A 16,883-nucleotide genomic window follows, 5' to 3' on the forward strand; every position below is an offset into this window, starting at 1 on the left:
AAATGAAGTTATTTTAAGCCCTGTGTCCCCTCAGCAAAATCCAACGGAGAAGTGAAATGTGATTTAATGAAGCTTGTTTAATTAGCATTTCACTAAGATTGGAGGCTAAGGGAGGAAAAAAAACAAGATCTGGAACTCACTTATCATTTTAATTAACAGTGAGAGTTGAATGTGGGTGGTGTGTGTGTGGTGGGGGGGGTTGTTTCTGTCAAAACACGGCCTGTAGAATGGAGTGCTGAATGGATTTTGTTGCAGGTAAACAGCCCGGACTGATAAGAATCAGTTAAACCTGTGTCTATTCTCGGAATGCCTCTGTGCCGTTACAGCTTTAATGAGCAGGGCGTTGCTGCTCAGCCGTAAGACGACGGCGGCTGAAAGAGCCAAAGACGACTAAGGAGCTTAAAATGTCAAGTTGCCTTTTTTGGAGAAAGCGCAGGGGAATCGCTCTACAACCTTTTAGCACAATAACTAGCCCCTGTGCTCCTCCCTCTGCGCATGTGAGTGTGCATGTCTACATCCTTGTGTGTGGAACTTCTTAACCAGACCTTCGGTGTTAATGAGAACTCCAATGCTCCACTTCCCAAATTACCTTAACAGGGCTGCTCTGTGGCACTCAGTAATCATTTGTCTAAAAAATGATAGATGCATTACCTCATTTTAATCCCAACTAGAGTGTTCTGCTGACTGGTTAATTGTTTGTTTTTTCCAAGGCAAGGGTAATTACAAGTACAATGTGCCAGAGGAAAGCTAATCGTTAAACCGCCTCATTACTGGCTCCAGTTGGGAGTGTTTAAGGGTGGAGAGCAGAAGGTCACAGTTGACTCACACCACTCAGCCCATTCTGGGGGTCTCCTCTCGGCTCAGTCCTCCAAATGCCACCAATCACATCAGCTTTTTGCCTGCGCTGTTGGAGCACAACGTTTCAACTACCGAGTTGGTACTAACAACAAATTCCGAGATACAAGAGTTAACAAGGCAGAGGCTGAATTAGTTTTACCACTGGAGTAAAATACTTCTCACCACCACACTAGGAAATACTGTCATAAAGAGAGCAATTAAGCAGTGTGATCTCTTAAACTATCTGCTCCCCTGGCGCGATCTGAGCAAAGTATGGCTCTTGTCATGGGAACGCCGTGCCACAGGGAGGAGCCCCCCCCCACAGTGATTACACGGGGCAGAAGCGGCAGCAGCAGAGCCGTATTACCAGCGCCTGTTGGATCATGCCACTCAGAAGCCCTCAGCTACTATCAGTCAGTGACAACACCGGAGCAGTTAATCTCACAACTGCCCCCCCCCCCCATAATTCCAACCATTCAAAGGTCACAAGGCTTCTGTTAGGAAACTTCAATAAAGCAAAGTCATTATCGACATAAACAGGAGCCTGCAGCAGACTATAATGAAGACAAAGCATAAAAGAAGGACGCCGGCCCTCAGCCGCTGTGTCCTCCCCCGACGTCTTCAAACCATCGGCTTTGAAAGGAAAAGTTCGTTTTCAGCCACAGACAGACAAAACTGTTTGAGTCAAGCTTTTATAGCGGGTGCACTAATCCAGGTGAGCGTTATAAAAGCCCCCTTTGTTTGCGTGCAGGTAGTGTGGTTGTGTGTGGTGTGTAGTGTGTGTGTGTGGTGTGTTGTGTGTGTGGTGCGTGCTGTGTTATGAGGAGCATGCTGCGTGACGTTGTGTAGGCTCCTCGTTGACCGTTGTTCTCTACTTTAGCATTTCATTTATGCTTTTTGCATACGCTCTTGTCCCAGACAGGCCTCAGCACACAACATTATGTATTATACATATAAATGTTGTTGCGCATTGTTTGGCATGCATGTGTGCAACGGCCTGGGCCTGTATGGTTCATATGAATACTAGTTCATACCAAGATTGATAGTGTGGTGTGTGTGTGTGTGTGTGTGTGTGTGTGTGTGTGTGTGTGTGTGTGTGTGTGTGTGTGTGTGGTGTGTGTGTGTGTCTGTGTGGTGTGTGTGTGGTGTGTGTGTGTGTGTGTGGTGTGTGTGTGTGTGTGTGCGTGCTTGCCTATCATCAAAGCTACTTCCCCTCTAGCTGGAATCGACGATGTCATCACATGGAGGTGAGGTGGTTCAGCAGAGGTTGATGTTTGAGAGAGGAGCTGGCTTATGTCTCCCAGAGCCCTCCGCTCATGGCTCGGACAGTCAGTGCAGAGCATATGATCAGTTGGGCCTTTGACGTGCCCTTCACTATTCATGTCCTCATATTGACCCACACCTTGAACATCTCCCACTGCCTCCGATATGATGATGAAGCCAGAAAGGAAGCTGACAACAGGCCTAGATCTGAGCAACCCTCTGACATGTGCAGTCTCTCTGAAGCTTTTCAGTGTTTTTGTGTTTCTTAGTCCGACCTGACGAAGCAGCAAAATGGCTTCAAGATCACTCTGAAGACGCTGGAGGACAACCTGCTGTCCCGTTTGTCCTCAGCTTCAGGAAACTTCCTGGGGGACACAGAGCTGGTGGAAAACCTGGAGACGACCAAACGCACCGCTGCCGAGATCGAAGAGAAGGTCCTGTTGTTGTTTTTATCTTTGCTACTCTTTATTCTGCTTATTCATTGTCACTCCTCTAGTAACTCTTTAGATTGCAGAGAACATATTTCCATCTATACCGGAACTAATATATAAGTACAGCAGCAGATGAGAATACTTATGCTATAATTATATTGTTATATATTATATTGTTATATTATATTGTCATTAATGAAAGGGAAGAAGTTGAGTTAGTAACATACATTAATGGGATGAGGTTGCATACAGATGGAGAGAAGGAGGAAGATAGAGGTGCTCAGTGCATCATGGGAAGTCCCCCAGCAGTCTAGGCCTGTAGCGGCGTAACTAAGGGATCAGGACTCTCCTGAGCCAGCCCTAACTATAATCTTTATCAAAGAGGAAAGTCTTAAGCCTACTCTTAAATGTGGAGACGGTGTCTGCCTCCTGAACCCAAACTGGAACCTGGTTCCACAGGAGAGGAGCCTGATAGCTGAACTCTCTCGTCCTTGGACCCAGACTGGAACCTGGTTCCACAGAAGAGGAGCCTGATAGCTGTAAATATTTAGGGTACAATAATGTTACTCAGTAACAGGATAGTCTCAGTCCCTGGTGTAATTACACACACACACACACTCACACACTAGGCTCCTCTTTAACACAAATATGTTAAGCCCTTGTTGTCTGTACTTCTTCCCTTGTCCTTATTGCAGGTACAGTAAGTATTTGCTGGGTGTATGCAGTAGTTAGAGTGTAATCCCTTCTCTCCTTCTCTTTCTTTGCTTAGCAGGCCAGATTGTTACTTTCTTGCAAGGAGTAGTTGTCTGATGATGTGAGAGTGTTTGCAGATGTTCATCCTTAAGTATAATTGCCCAGACATTTCCTTATAAAAAATGTCACATAATTGTCGCGTTGGGCGCAGTGTGAGAACATTTTGTCTGGAAGCGTGAAATTGGAACAGCTCTGCTCTTCACTCAGGGTGTTTTATTGGATGGTGCAGTTTCCCCATCAGCGGAGTGTGTGCATGTCCGAGCACATGCATGACTCCATTGTGTTTCACTATCTTTCCTGTAGGTGAAAGAAGCCAAGGTGACAGAGGCCAAAATCAACGAGGCTCGGGAGCACTACCGCCCAGCAGCAGCGCGGGCGTCCTTATTGTACTTCATAATGAACGACCTCAATAAAATCCACCCCATGTACCAGTTCTCTCTCAAGGTAGCCTGTTTGTTGACATGCCATGTTTCCTCCCCGCCTCACCGGCCCCCAGTGAGACCCCTGTTTACACTCACTTTCTCCGTTCCCCCCTCTTTATTCCATTTGCTCTCCGTGTTTTATGCTCTTTGCCCCACTTTCATTGTGTTTGTGGCTCCCTAATGTGGTTATGTAGAGCATTATGTCTTTCATATTGTCAGCCAGCGAGCACTGAGAGGAGGCAGCCTGAGATATGGTTTGCAATCACTCCTGACTCGGCAGGTAGCGGCCCCGGCCCGAGGTATCTCCCAACATAATCGAATGAAAACACACGCAGAGTATATAGGCTTTTGATATTGAGAAGGAAATGTTCTTCACACAATGTTAGAGCAAAGTGTGACAGAAATGACACCAAAGAAGAAGATGATGACAATTATTATTGGAGCGTTTCAGTTTACCGTCACTTCCAGTTTTTCAAAGCGTGACAGTTTGACTAGACTTTGATTTTTCATTCTGTAGTAATCATAGACTCAGAGCGGTCAGCTTGAATCTTGTGAAATCTGTTTAGGAACATCCTTATCCTGTAAATCCTCAGGACAGTGTGAACTAAACTGAAGTGTGTGTCCCCACGGTGCTGAAGGAACATGTCACCCTGTGCAACTGCTTGCTCATTGATAAGAATAAATATTGCCGACTTTGGTCTTTAATGGGATGTGTTGGGAAATATATTTTATTTGTACAAGAGCTGCAAGGATGAATTGATTAACTGTCAACTATTCAATTCATCGCATCTACTTCAATAATCATTTGAGTCATTTTTATTGAAAAAAGTCAAACTTCTCTGATTCCAACTTGTTAAATGTGAGTATTTTTTAGTTTTTCCTCTGAGACAGTAAACTCAATATATTTGAGTTGAGGACAAAACAAGACATTTGAGGATGTCATCTTGGGCTTTGGGAAATGCTGATCCACATTTTAGAGACCAAACTACTAAGCCATTCATCCAGAACATAATCACCTATAATTATGGTATCTGATTTATAATTAAAGGCTCACATGAGCCAGAAATTGGTTCATATTGTTTAAGCATTGGTTTCTGTTTGGTCCACCCTGCATTGTTCCATTGATGCCTTGTACGTGATGTAGCTGTCCTGCGTCCCCAGGCGTTCAGTGTGGTCTTCCAGAAAGCAGTTCTGAAGGCGGAGCCGGACGAGGTTCTGAAGCAGCGGGTCTCCAACCTAATTGACAGCATCACGTCCTCAGTGTTCCAGTACACCACCAGAGGCCTGTTTGAATGTGACAAGCTCACGTACATCGCTCAGCTGGCCTTCCAGGTAGGGAGGAAAGCTTTCATCTTCTGCATGGTTTATCATGTTCAATCCGTTGCTCTGGAGACCAGCGGCCCTGTTTGGATGTAATCAAGTGGAAAGGAAATGGGGTCTGTGCTGGAAATATAACAATTCACAGTCCTTCCTGTTTGTTGTGTCCCAGATCCTTCTGATGAATAAAGAAATAGATCCTGCAGAGCTGGACTTCCTCCTGAGATACCCTGTCCAACCAGGTGTGATGTCACCAGTGGATTTCTTATCCAACTTCTCCTGGGGAGGGGTCAAGGTACAGACTTGATTCTTTCTGCTACTCCAGTCTAATGCTGTGGAATGCAAAGGGCTAGCTCCCACGTGTTCTCAGTGTGTGGTCTGAGCAGACCTGATGACAGACTCTCTCTACTAACAGACCTGATGACAGACTCTCTCTACTAACAGACCTGATTGGTTAGTCTCTCTCTACTAACAGACCTGATTGGTTAGTCTCTCTCTGCTGACAGACCTGATTGGTTAGTCTCTCTCTGCTGACAGACCTGATTGGTTAGTTTCTCTCTACTAACAGACCTGATTGGTTAGTCTCTCTCTGCTGACAGACCTGATTGGTTAGTTTCTCTCTACTAACAGACCTGATTGGTTAGTCTCTCTCTACTAACAGACCTGATTGGTTAGTCTCTCTCTGCTGACAGACCTGATTGGTTAGTTTCTCTCTACTAACAGACCTGATTGGTTAGTTTCTCTCTACTGACAGACCTGATTGGTTAGTTTCTCTCTACTGACAGACCTGATTGGTTAGTTTCTCTCTACTGACAGACCTGATTGGTTAGTTTCTCTCTACTGACAGACCTGATTGGTTAGTTTCTCTCTGCTGACAGACCTGATTGGTTAGTTTCTCTCTGCTGACAGACCTGATTGGTTAGTTTCTCTCTACTGACAGACCTGATTGGTTAGTTTCTCTCTGCTGACACACCTGATTGGTTAGTTTCTCTCTGCTGACAGACCTGATTGGTTAGTATCTCTCTGCTGACAGACCTGATTGGTTAGTTTCTCTCTACTGACAGACCTGATTGGTTAGTTTCTCTCTGCTGACAGACCTCCACCAGAACAATCTGTATTCCGTCTTAAAGAACAGGTGTCCAGCGATGCAGCCCTGTGGACGTCAAGCAGCAGAGGTTCCCTTTCTTGTCAGATCAGTTTAGCAGCAAATAAATACCTAACAGCAGCATGTTTTTTTAGCCTCTTGTGCTCATGAATTTTTCAACCTGTACTTCCTAGAATATTAACTAAACCTACACCCCTCTGAGGGTCTGGAGACGGCCTTTCCCCAACTGCACTCAGTCTCCTGTGGATGTTCAAGGCCCTGCTAATCAAATTCTGTCACTCGAGTTTCTTATCGCAATTGGCAACATAATCAGTTGGAAAGCTTTAAAGGAGGGTACGATCCTCTGATTGGTTGGCTCTCTTGATGATATTAGCAGAGCGTGAATCCCATGAGACCCAGTGTATCTGCCCTCAGCTGGGCTCAGGGCTCGCCGACCTCCTGAGCTAATTAAACAAAGTGAGTTGGAGTGATGGCCGGTGTGCTGGGCGCCTCACTCCACCTTACCACGTCGTGGAAAAGACAATTTTATGGATTCACGTGGAGAGTTTTTCCATGGCTCCTTGTACTCAATGTCAGTGGTTTCCCCCACAGCTCTGTCAGGTGAACTCATGTACCCCTTCATCAATTTCCAATGTGTTCCAAATGTATATCTCTATTTATTATATGAAAAACAAGTCATACAACGGAACAGTCAATATTTAGGTTGGTTTGGTCAGCAGTCTTACTACAACTTTGGAGTGAATCAAATGTTTCAGCTGTTTATCTATTACTTTAAGCTTACTAAACTGTTTAGTCAGTACTTCTAACTATTTCAGCCAATAATGCATAACATCCCTGTGTCTAGGTCCTTTTAATCAAATCATAATTATTATTTTGTCAAATTCCGAGCCACACTTTTTTCATGTACCCCCTGGGGTACACAGACCCCTGGCTGGGTATCACTGCTGTGGGGGGGCTTCTGGCATATACAGTACAGAAGATAGCATACACACGTGTGTGTGTGTGTGTGTGTGTGTTGTGTGTGTGTGTGTGTGTGTGTGTGTGTGTGTGTGTGTGTGTGTGTGTGTGTGTGTGTGAGAGAGAGACACTGCGTTCTCCACAGATGAGATAAGGTGTCTGTCAGCTGGGCCGTTCCAATAAAGCCCCTACTAGTTCTGCTGTGGATGCATATTCAGTTGTCCCCCACCCCCCGTCCCGTTATGAAAGGATAGTGTTTACTCAGCATTTACGTTTGAAAACAATATATTTTTATTGGCGGGAGGAAAGATAAGTACTCCTTCAAGTTTTTTTTCTCCCAAACTTTTGCAAACAAAGTTAGTCCTTTTGCTGTGCATTGTCAAAGGTTTTCTTAAATGTGCATCACGGGTCAGAGTAGCAGCACTTTGAAAATACATTAGGTTTTCTGTATGAATTATTTGTCTTTCTGCGCCCACCAGTCCCTGTGCTCCATGGAAGAGTTCCGGAACCTGGACCAAGACATCGAGGGCTCGGCCAAACGCTGGAAGAAGTTTGTGGAGTCTGAGTGTCCAGAAAAAGAGAAATTCCCACAGGAATGGAAGAACAAAAGCTCTCTTCAGAGACTGTGCATGATGAGGGCCCTGAGGCCTGACCGCATGACGTACGCTGTCAGGTGAGAGGAGGAAGCATAGCTCGCCCTTTGCTCTGTGGTCGGACCTGGTAAAGGTCTTAACCCTTGGCCTGTAGTTTGAGTCGACAGGGCATTAGTCGGTTAGACAGCTCTGAAAGAACAATCGATGAGCCTCATTAGCAGTCCTCAGCATCTGTCAACCACCGTCATCGTATCAAACTCAGATCCCATTTCTACCTGGTGTTAACATTCAGCCTCTACTTGGAGAACGTTTCTGGATATTACGTAAGACACAGAAAGGAGATAAATAAAGCAATGCCTAGTTTTACTTCTATATTTTACTTAATATCTTAAGTGTTGGAGAACAAATATTAAAGCTGCACTAATCCAAATGTTTATGGAACAAATAAGAGAATGACTGGATGTGTAAGAGTGACCATCCCACAGAGAATAATCAAGAATAATTATAGTTATAATAATTATAATATTCGAAAAATCCCCCTCAGCTCTGCAGAGCCCATTGTTTGGATTTTCATTTCCCCGACTTTACTGTTTTGGTTCACTCTCATTGCTCTCCTCAGCCCTGTATGGGGTAGTTAGGGGTAGGGTTAATCCTGACCCCTACCCCTAACTCACCAACAGGAAACGGTTCAGGTAAACTGCTCTGATGAAGCCACTGTACTCTGCCTGCTCAGCCCCAAACAGCAGACACAGTTAAAGACTAGCTAGTGGACACAGTGCAGCGTTCAGCAGCTGAAGAGACAGATATCAACCTCAGGAGTTGGTGGAGACCAAAATTGAGCCAAGAGCAGAGCAATTATTAATCTTTGGCCAGACGTAGTTGACACATAGTGTCAGCAACATCATTCAAGCAAACTAGGTTTATACTTGCTGTAATATTGAAATATCAGTCAAAATATCATTTATGTAGTTTTGTATCAATTAATATGTCAGTGAGGGTTTACATATAGAAGAAATACACATTGTTGGTTTATTCAGGAGTGAGCTGTTTGGTTAGAACATCGGTAAGAAAATCCTGATAAATTAAAGGCTAAAGGATGGAATGCAGTGATGTTAGAGAACCACTGACAACACAGCCGTGACTAGGGATCATATCTGTACTACACAAGATGTTGGTCAAAGATCATAAAATGTGTTGAGGAGAAATGAGTCATATTCTCCCCACAGAGACTTTGTAGAGGAGAAGCTGGGAAGCAAGTACGTGATTGACAGATCACTGGACTTTGCCGTCTCCTTTGAAGAGTCGGCTCCAGCTACGCCCATGTTCTTCATCCTCTCTCCTGGAGTTGACCCTTTGAAGGATGTGGAGAAACATGGTAACGCTGTGCTTGTTTTATGTTTAATAAGCTGTAAGACTGTGTTCTTGACTTTTATTAGAGCTTTCACATTACCCGTTTTTCTGTTATTTTCATGTCGTGGGAACGTGCAGGGTTTGCATGGAATAGCCAATTGAAAGTACAGCCATTAGGGCTGGGTATCGTTCAACAATATTCAATACCGGGACCGATCTCATGATGCCAGTTCCTAAAGGATACTTTTTCAATACTAAATTATCATACAAAAATAAATTATTCAAATTGTTACACATTACGGCACAGATCTTGTTATTTATGTCCCAGCTTGCCGCGTGTTGATTGGCTCACTGACGCTGATGAGATTTACTCCCTAGGTATTGAAATTGGGTATTGAATGACGGGGCCTAAAAAGTATTGATTTTGGTACCCAGCGCTAACAGGCATACCTCCATGCATGGTTTTCTACTCCATATGATTATCAGTCATCCCAACACATCTGCTGTGATATCAGCCATCACAGCCAATGCACAACAGGCTCTTGGTAGATTGAAGGGATTATGCTAAAGGTCACAAATATATGAGACGACACCACAGGTGTATTAGGGCCAGCAGAAAGTAAATGCCATCGGTTTTGGAGTTACAACCCTTTACAACCCTGTTTGAGTAATGTGGATGGCAGCAAGACACAATGTTTGGATTTGTGACCTCAAATATGCCGAAGCTGAAGCTTCAGTAGTGAGCTGGAACAGGGCGCCATCACGGCCTACGCTTCTAAATCTGCTGCCAGATAATTCAGTCAGCTTTATGAAATATTCAGATTGCAGGTTCAGTTTACTGGAACATTCATTTTCGGTAATTTATCATAATTAATATACTGTTATTGTCTAATTTGACTTTCTTTGATTTGTAGTTCTGCTTCAAAGTCTGTCTTAACCAAATAAATCCATGCCATAGATTAATTTCAACATGATGCAGCTGTTTTTAGCATGAGTATTTTAGATTTCCTAGCCTCATTTTTATAAAGACTTGGATCCCAAAGAGCAGCAGGTGGTGAAATCAACCATGGACAGACCTTCAGCCCACGTTAAATCCACCATCCTCTCCCAATATGATAAGAGGGAGCACTCCTACTGGAACTGCCTGTAAGGGGTGTGATTATGGATTATCAACACCCTCAGTGAGAGCCTAGTCAATCACATCAAAGCTCAAGGTAACCAATCAAACCGCGGCTGTAGAGAGAGCGCAGTGATGATGAAGAGCAGTCGCCGCCACATTACACTGAAGCACAAAGAGCTGCTTTTCCATTACAGCTGTGACTATTGGCTTTCTCATTGGTATTAGGCTTCAATTAGATTTCCATTAGATAGATGATGTGATTTTGTATGCTCTACAGGGGACTAATATCCCGGAGACACAACCTCTGTCGGCCTGGTTTCAGGTTGGAGCTTTAAAGACAATAAATAAATAATAATGCGTTGTTAGAGTTAATTCTCAAGGTTGGCAAGGAATGCAGAGTCATTGGCCACCTGCTGATTATGATGCTAAACGCAGACTTTCACAGCTTATTTAATGTCTTTCTGAGAGTTAGATGGTGAGGTCAATACTAGCCTTGTTTTTTAATAAGTATTTTAATGCACATTTTGAAGTTAGATTAGAAAAGCTGTAGTCTTTATGACAACGTTTCATTTCTGCCTATCAAATGTTTGTTTTAAATCCTCTTGACCCTTGAATGGAGACACGGCGACTGTCCACTCGGTGTGTTCAATGCCGTTGTAGTATGTAGTTCGTTCTTTTTGTTTCACACCAACATTCAAACGCACTTCAGGACACACTCAGGTACGTGGCTGCATCAGCAGTCACACCACCATGGTATTCTGTTTATTAAGTTCAGAGTTTAACAGTCACCAACCAGAGTCAGCTCATCATCCCTGTTGTGGCTTTCATAGTCAACATGTATATGATGCTAGCGTCGCTAGCTTAGATAGCTGAGGATTCTGTTTGCTTATTAAAGCTTGGGCATTGTGTTAATTAATGATTTGTAAATGTACTGACCACTCTTAGCAGCCACATTTTAGCCTAGCTTAGCACAGAGACTGGAATTACATTATGGCGTAGTTCTAAACAACAACCAAGTTTTTAGTTTTTAACACGTGTAGAAACAGAACGAGCAGGACAAGTGTTTAGCCTAGTCCCTGAAGCCATGCTACATCTAAAGTGTCCTGTTGCCATGATGGATGTGAGCACCGCCCAGGGACTCGTGGCTGTGTGTTGGGGGTGGGTTGGCTAGCTAGCTAACAAGGTAGCCTGAAACATGTACATTAGACAGCTCTGGAGTGGTTTGATCAGGGCTAGCTCTTTACCACAGCTAGGCTAAGCATGTCTCAGAGACAACGCTGTATCAAACTCATAGACAAAATAATAATAATTCATCTTTATATTAATTTTCTCATCTATATTCTAAAATAGCAGATTACAGTTTGAAGCATATGTATTCAACAATGTGTTTGAAATGTTACTTCTGTGTTTTCCTTCAGGGAAGAGGCTGGGTTACACATTTGACAACAAGAACTTCCACAATGTCTCTTTGGGCCAGGGTCAGGAGGTTATAGCAGAACACGCCCTCGATTTGGCGGCGAGGAACGGCCACTGGGTGATATTACAGGTACGGTTTGACCATACACATGTGCTATACACACACAGTATAAGTAGTATTTTGGCTTTAGTACAATTAGAGTTATTTGGGGGGGGGGGATTTGACTGTCTTTTCAGTGTCCTGTGCCCAACCACCTTGAACAAAAGTGCCAAATCATAAAAAATGATGGTTGAGCAAACATGGCATACGTACATGGCACACATACACTCACAAAAAGGGTTTACCAAACACATTTTTGAACACAGGGTTCATTTTTGTGTCAAGGATTTTCTATTCAGTAGTGGTTTTAGGTGTGGCATTTCCTTTATCTGTGCATGTCGTGAATGAGGTCTATTATTACATTGTTTTTCATTGCACACTCAATGGGATGTTTGCTTTCCTCCCAGGTTTCTCTGCATGGAAAAGTAAATTTAATTTTCTCCGGAAATTTCCTAACTGAAAGGGCATTATACAGTACAATCTCTATGTGGTGTCTGTTCTCCTCTTATCTGGAGGGCGAGGCTGGAGTTTGCATTTTAAGTGGAAACCTCGGTGGAATTCTAATGGGAAGTATCGACGGATATGAACTGCGACCGAGCACTGCAGGACACTCTTCTTTTCATTCAGTGTGAATGTTAGCTGGTAGAAAAAAAAGGAAAAAGACTGGGATGCCATCACTCTCTGCTCCAAACCCGTGATAGCAAAGACAAGCGGTTGTTTAATTACCTTTTGCATAAGAATCTTGATCGATATGCTTAAAAAGGCCTTGTCCCCCTGACAACAAACATCCCACTCGCTTCATCATCAGCTGTCGGTTTGTCTGCCCGCTGAGAGCCACCCCCGGCACTGGCTGGGCAGGGAGAGGGAGATCTGGGGGAGGGGGGGCTATCATATTCTTGTCTCCCTTCTGTTTTTACAGTGTTTTCTTCTGATATAATGCTCCATCTTGTCTTTTCTATTGCCCTTCACACCCTCTCATTCTGCCACATACTTTTCTCATTATGAATCCTCGCGTGCAACCACCTTTACCGGCTACCTGTTATCTTTCTCCCCCCTTCTCATCGCAGCTATCCACCTACTTATCCATCCCCACCCACCCCCCTCTCGTCTCACAGTCCCCCTTTACTCTCCCGCTGGCAGGCCCGGCTCCATCAGCGGAGAGCTGGTTCGATGGCAGGTTCCCCCACGCTGACTGGTAATTATACTGCAGAACAGCAGCTCCTGCTCAGATGGGCTTTGGAGACAGAGATGCAGAAACTTTGAAAGAAGCCCACTGGGAAGGAAGAGGGGGGGAGATAGAGAGGCAATCAATCGCGCAGATTGGAGTTGAAAATCCCACATGAACCAGGCAATGGGAATCAAGTGGCCTAAACTCACCACCGTATTTGCCCATTTACTGCTAAAGCCACCCTATTTGGGTGGCTGAAAGAAGTGCAGATACTGTAGCAGAGAAAGCAGGAGAGACAATCTGATGAAAAGTCTCTCCCTAAGTGTCCTTCCTTCACTGAACTTTGGAATGCCAGCTTCAGACTACAGGGTTTTCATGGAGTGGACGCAGTGACCATTGGTCTCGCATTTGCAGATCTATCTCCACAGCGCTGTAAAATAAGGTCTGGCTACACCATACGTTCATTCTGGGATAGGACAACACAACAACCCCAACACACAGCGACCCCAACACACAGCGACCCCAACACAAGCACCCACAGCGACCCCAACACACAGCGACCCCAACACACAGCGACCCCAACACACAGCGACCCCAACACACAGCGACCCCAACACACAGCGACCCCAACACACAGCGACCCCAACACACAGCAACTATTCTACATCTCCTCTCATCGTGTTCTACAAGTTCTCCCATCGTATTCTACAAGTTCTCACATTGTATTCAGTTATTTTACAAGTACTCACGTCATGTCTACAAGCCATACCACTTACACCATATTTACCTTCAGACAGTGCCTGCAGTGGGACAGCAGTCCGGTTTGTCCCTCAGTCCTGTTTGTCCTTCAGTCATGTCAGTCCTGTTTGTCCCTCAGTCCTGTCAGTCCTGTTTGTCCCTCAGTCCTGTTTGACCCTCAGTCATGTCAGTCCTGTTTGTCCCTCAGTCCTGTTTGACCCTCAGTCATGTCAGTCCTGTTTGTCCCTCAGTCCTGTTTGACCTTCAGTCATGTCAGTCCTGTTTGTCCCTCAGTCCTGTTTGACCTTCAGTCATGTCAGTCCTGTTTGTCCCTCAGTCCTGTTTGACCCTCAGTCATGTCAGTCCTGTTTGTCCCTCAGTCCTGTTTGACCTTCAGTCATGTCAGTCCTGTTTGTCCCTCAGTCATGTTGTCCCTCAGTCATGTCAGTTCTGTTTGTCCCTCAGTGGTGTTGTCCCTCAGTGGTGTTGGCTGTCTTCCTCCATCAGTCTGGAGTCTGACGTCTCCCCTGCAGGAGCCCAGCTGTGCAGCTGTCTTGATGAATGTGTTTTAGCGTGTGTGAAAGAGAAATATTGTGTGCACGCACCTGCCTGTGTTGGTATTTGCTTGTTCAGGAGCCAGCGTGTGTGTGCACGGGCACTGTGACAGTCCAATGTGCCATTGTGCTTTCCCTCAGGTTGTGTTTGATAGCAATGCATCAAAGACCTTGCCAGTTGTGTCTTCTAATGGGTTTTAGATTCAACTTTGATATTATTATGTAAATAGGTGGCTGTGTGATGTAGTATCAGCGCAGTCATCACAGGGGCTGGAAGGCCGTTATCAAGAAGACGTTGAGGGAACAAAAAATGTTGCACCTGAAAGTTAATTAAAAAGCCATAAAAACGAGGCTGCTCCTCTGTCTTGTTTGTTTGTCTGTTGGCCTGCTGGTCTCTCTCTCTCTCTCTCTCTCTGTTCCTCCCCCTCTTCTCCCCCTGCAGCCAGAGGATGAATGGTTTCATTACAGTGACGAGTTCTGAGGCAGTCTCTGACTTCCTCTGTTGGCTCTCTTTATTGCCAAGCCATTTACACGCCAAGAGGAAGGGTTGCACTGGCTTGATGAAAAAGCGCTTGAATTTAGACTTTTAATTTGTATACCATTCATTATTCTCAAGAGGCAAATGAACTCATCCTCGTCTCAGCTTCAAGCTCCTCACGGACTTTCTCTCTCACAGAATGTAAAACTTTTTTCCTTTTTTTTCAATGACTCCTCCAAAAATTGACGTTGCTCTCGCTGTCATGTCCCGTCTTTCAGAAAGAGGGCTAACTTCAGCCATCATAAGGAAGATTAAATATGGAGAGCAAAGGGAAATGAGAAAGTAAAGAGGCTTATGAATTAATGACTGGAGTTATTAGTGCTGTAATTAGATTTAGGGAATGGGCAGTGCTGCATGGTAAGATGTGGGGGGCTTGGCTGACTCCTTATCATTCACAGGATATCCTGTAAGTGTCAGGACAGTTGAGATGGAAAATTGAGCTCAACCATGCTTGTGTGATAGTACAAGTCAGCTCCACTGCCCGCACCACACTGAGAGATGAATATGCAGAAAAGTCTTACACCGGAGAGGGCTCGCTTAATGTCAGCAACCTAGAAATGGGTTTCAAGTGCTATGTACCATATAATTTGGTGCCACATCAAAGTCACAGTGCAGAGAGGAGAATATGCAACATTTTAATTGCTCCTTTTTGCTAGTTGTCATTGGAAACATAAATCATATAGGCACTGCCAGCATCAAGGACCAAATTAAGCTATTATGTACTATCCATTACAGCACAGACCTTCACAGATATCCAACAGAAAACCTCATCTGGGTGTTAGGCTCTCCACCCTCACAGAGGAGAATTAACAACAAGCCTGTTTTCTACCAATATCGTGTAATGTTGCTTCTTGACCTTGTACTTGCTGATCCTTGTCCCTGTAGAACATCCACTTGGTGGCTCGCTGGCTGGGTACTTTAGAGAAACTTCTGGAGCAGCACGCAGAGGGAAGCCATCGCAACTTCAGGGTGTTTGTCAGTGCTGAGCCCTCGTCGACCCCTGAGGGCCACATCATCCCGCAGGGCATCCTGGAGAACTCCATCAAGATCACCAATGAGCCGCCTACCGGCATGCACGCCAACCTGCACAAGGCCCTGGACAACTTCAACCAGGTACCCAGAGGCATTCTGCACGTCATCTGATAAGAACTGAAACCTTTTACTCACAAAGAAATCCATCAATGATGTCAGATACAACTTTAACATGCTGCCTACAAGATGTTCGTAATTATATTCCACTGTATGTATTTCAATATAAAACTCTGAAAGGAGCTTTCTGATTTTAAAGGTCCCATCAAATGATGTCATTACTTCCTCAATATGAGTATTTCCTGTTGAAATCATAAACAATTTAATTGGATAGAACTCTTTTGAAAGGAGACAGTTCAGGGATCATCTTTCAGTTACTCCCTCTAGTGTACAGAAGAAGAAGTGACTCCAGTAACAGTTAAAGAGCCTGGCATCTTGACCACATCAGGGCTGTGGATACTTTATGTTGATACATGCGGCCTTCCTCTAAAGGATGTTGCCATGAGTGGCAGCTGAGACACAACATGCTCATTTTCACTCCACATTGTCACACATCAAGTTGCCAATTTGCAAAAACTGGATGAGCCAGCAGATGTGGAGAGTCACCTTTCACTCACCCTGGAATTGCCTCCGACCCATGGGGGACAGATGTGAACGTAGCACATGCTAACCTCAAACGTTGGTGTGGTTCTATTCTGCATGGAGAGACGTTACTGAGCTCACAACCAAGTCTATCTGCTACTTTTTGTTTGTTATTGGAGAGACGGTTTCATTCTGCTGCCTCTGTAGCTGGAGCGCTGCAGTGGCCTCTCCCTTTCTCTACCTTATCAGTTCTTCTCTCTATCTAAGCCTTACCATTACCACAGTGCTTCGCTGCCAATGCATCTTCCCCCGCACCATTACCTGAGTGCTCGGCTTCTTCCCAGTCCATTTCCATGATCCTTAGTTCGCTGATATCTATCTGCCTGATAAGTGCTACGTGCTTGTGAGTCCTGCCTTGTGCAGACCCATAGCGAGGTCCACTGAGGTAAGGATGGGGGAATATTCCTGAATCATGCGTACTCAGTGAAAGCTAATCGATGTTAGGCTAACTCTCTGTAATAGCCCACCCGCGTGGCTAAAGCCAGTGCTAAGCCAAAGAAATGACAGTTTTTTTGCCCTTGACCTTTTTCCTGGGAGACGCGTGTATAGC

The 16,883-nt window shown here is 44.7% G+C and overlaps 1 protein-coding gene across 1 annotated transcript in view; it reads left to right on the forward strand.

Annotated features, from left to right (window-relative positions):
• Nucleotides 1-16,883, forward strand: part of LOC116671474 (dynein heavy chain 9, axonemal-like) — a 122,242-nt gene that overhangs the window by 88,306 nt on the left and 17,053 nt on the right. The window contains 8 exon segments of the mRNA XM_032502789.1: nucleotides 2,370-2,534; nucleotides 3,588-3,728; nucleotides 4,868-5,038; nucleotides 5,196-5,318; nucleotides 7,565-7,758; nucleotides 8,905-9,053; nucleotides 11,567-11,694; nucleotides 15,548-15,775. Of these exon segments, the coding sequence (XP_032358680.1) occupies nucleotides 2,370-2,534; nucleotides 3,588-3,728; nucleotides 4,868-5,038; nucleotides 5,196-5,318; nucleotides 7,565-7,758; nucleotides 8,905-9,053; nucleotides 11,567-11,694; nucleotides 15,548-15,775 (1,299 nt within the window).

Source organism: Etheostoma spectabile, chromosome 21 (assembly GCF_008692095.1).
Source record: "Etheostoma spectabile isolate EspeVRDwgs_2016 chromosome 21, UIUC_Espe_1.0, whole genome shotgun sequence".
Classification (NCBI taxonomy): Eukaryota; Metazoa; Chordata; class Actinopteri; order Perciformes; family Percidae; genus Etheostoma; species Etheostoma spectabile.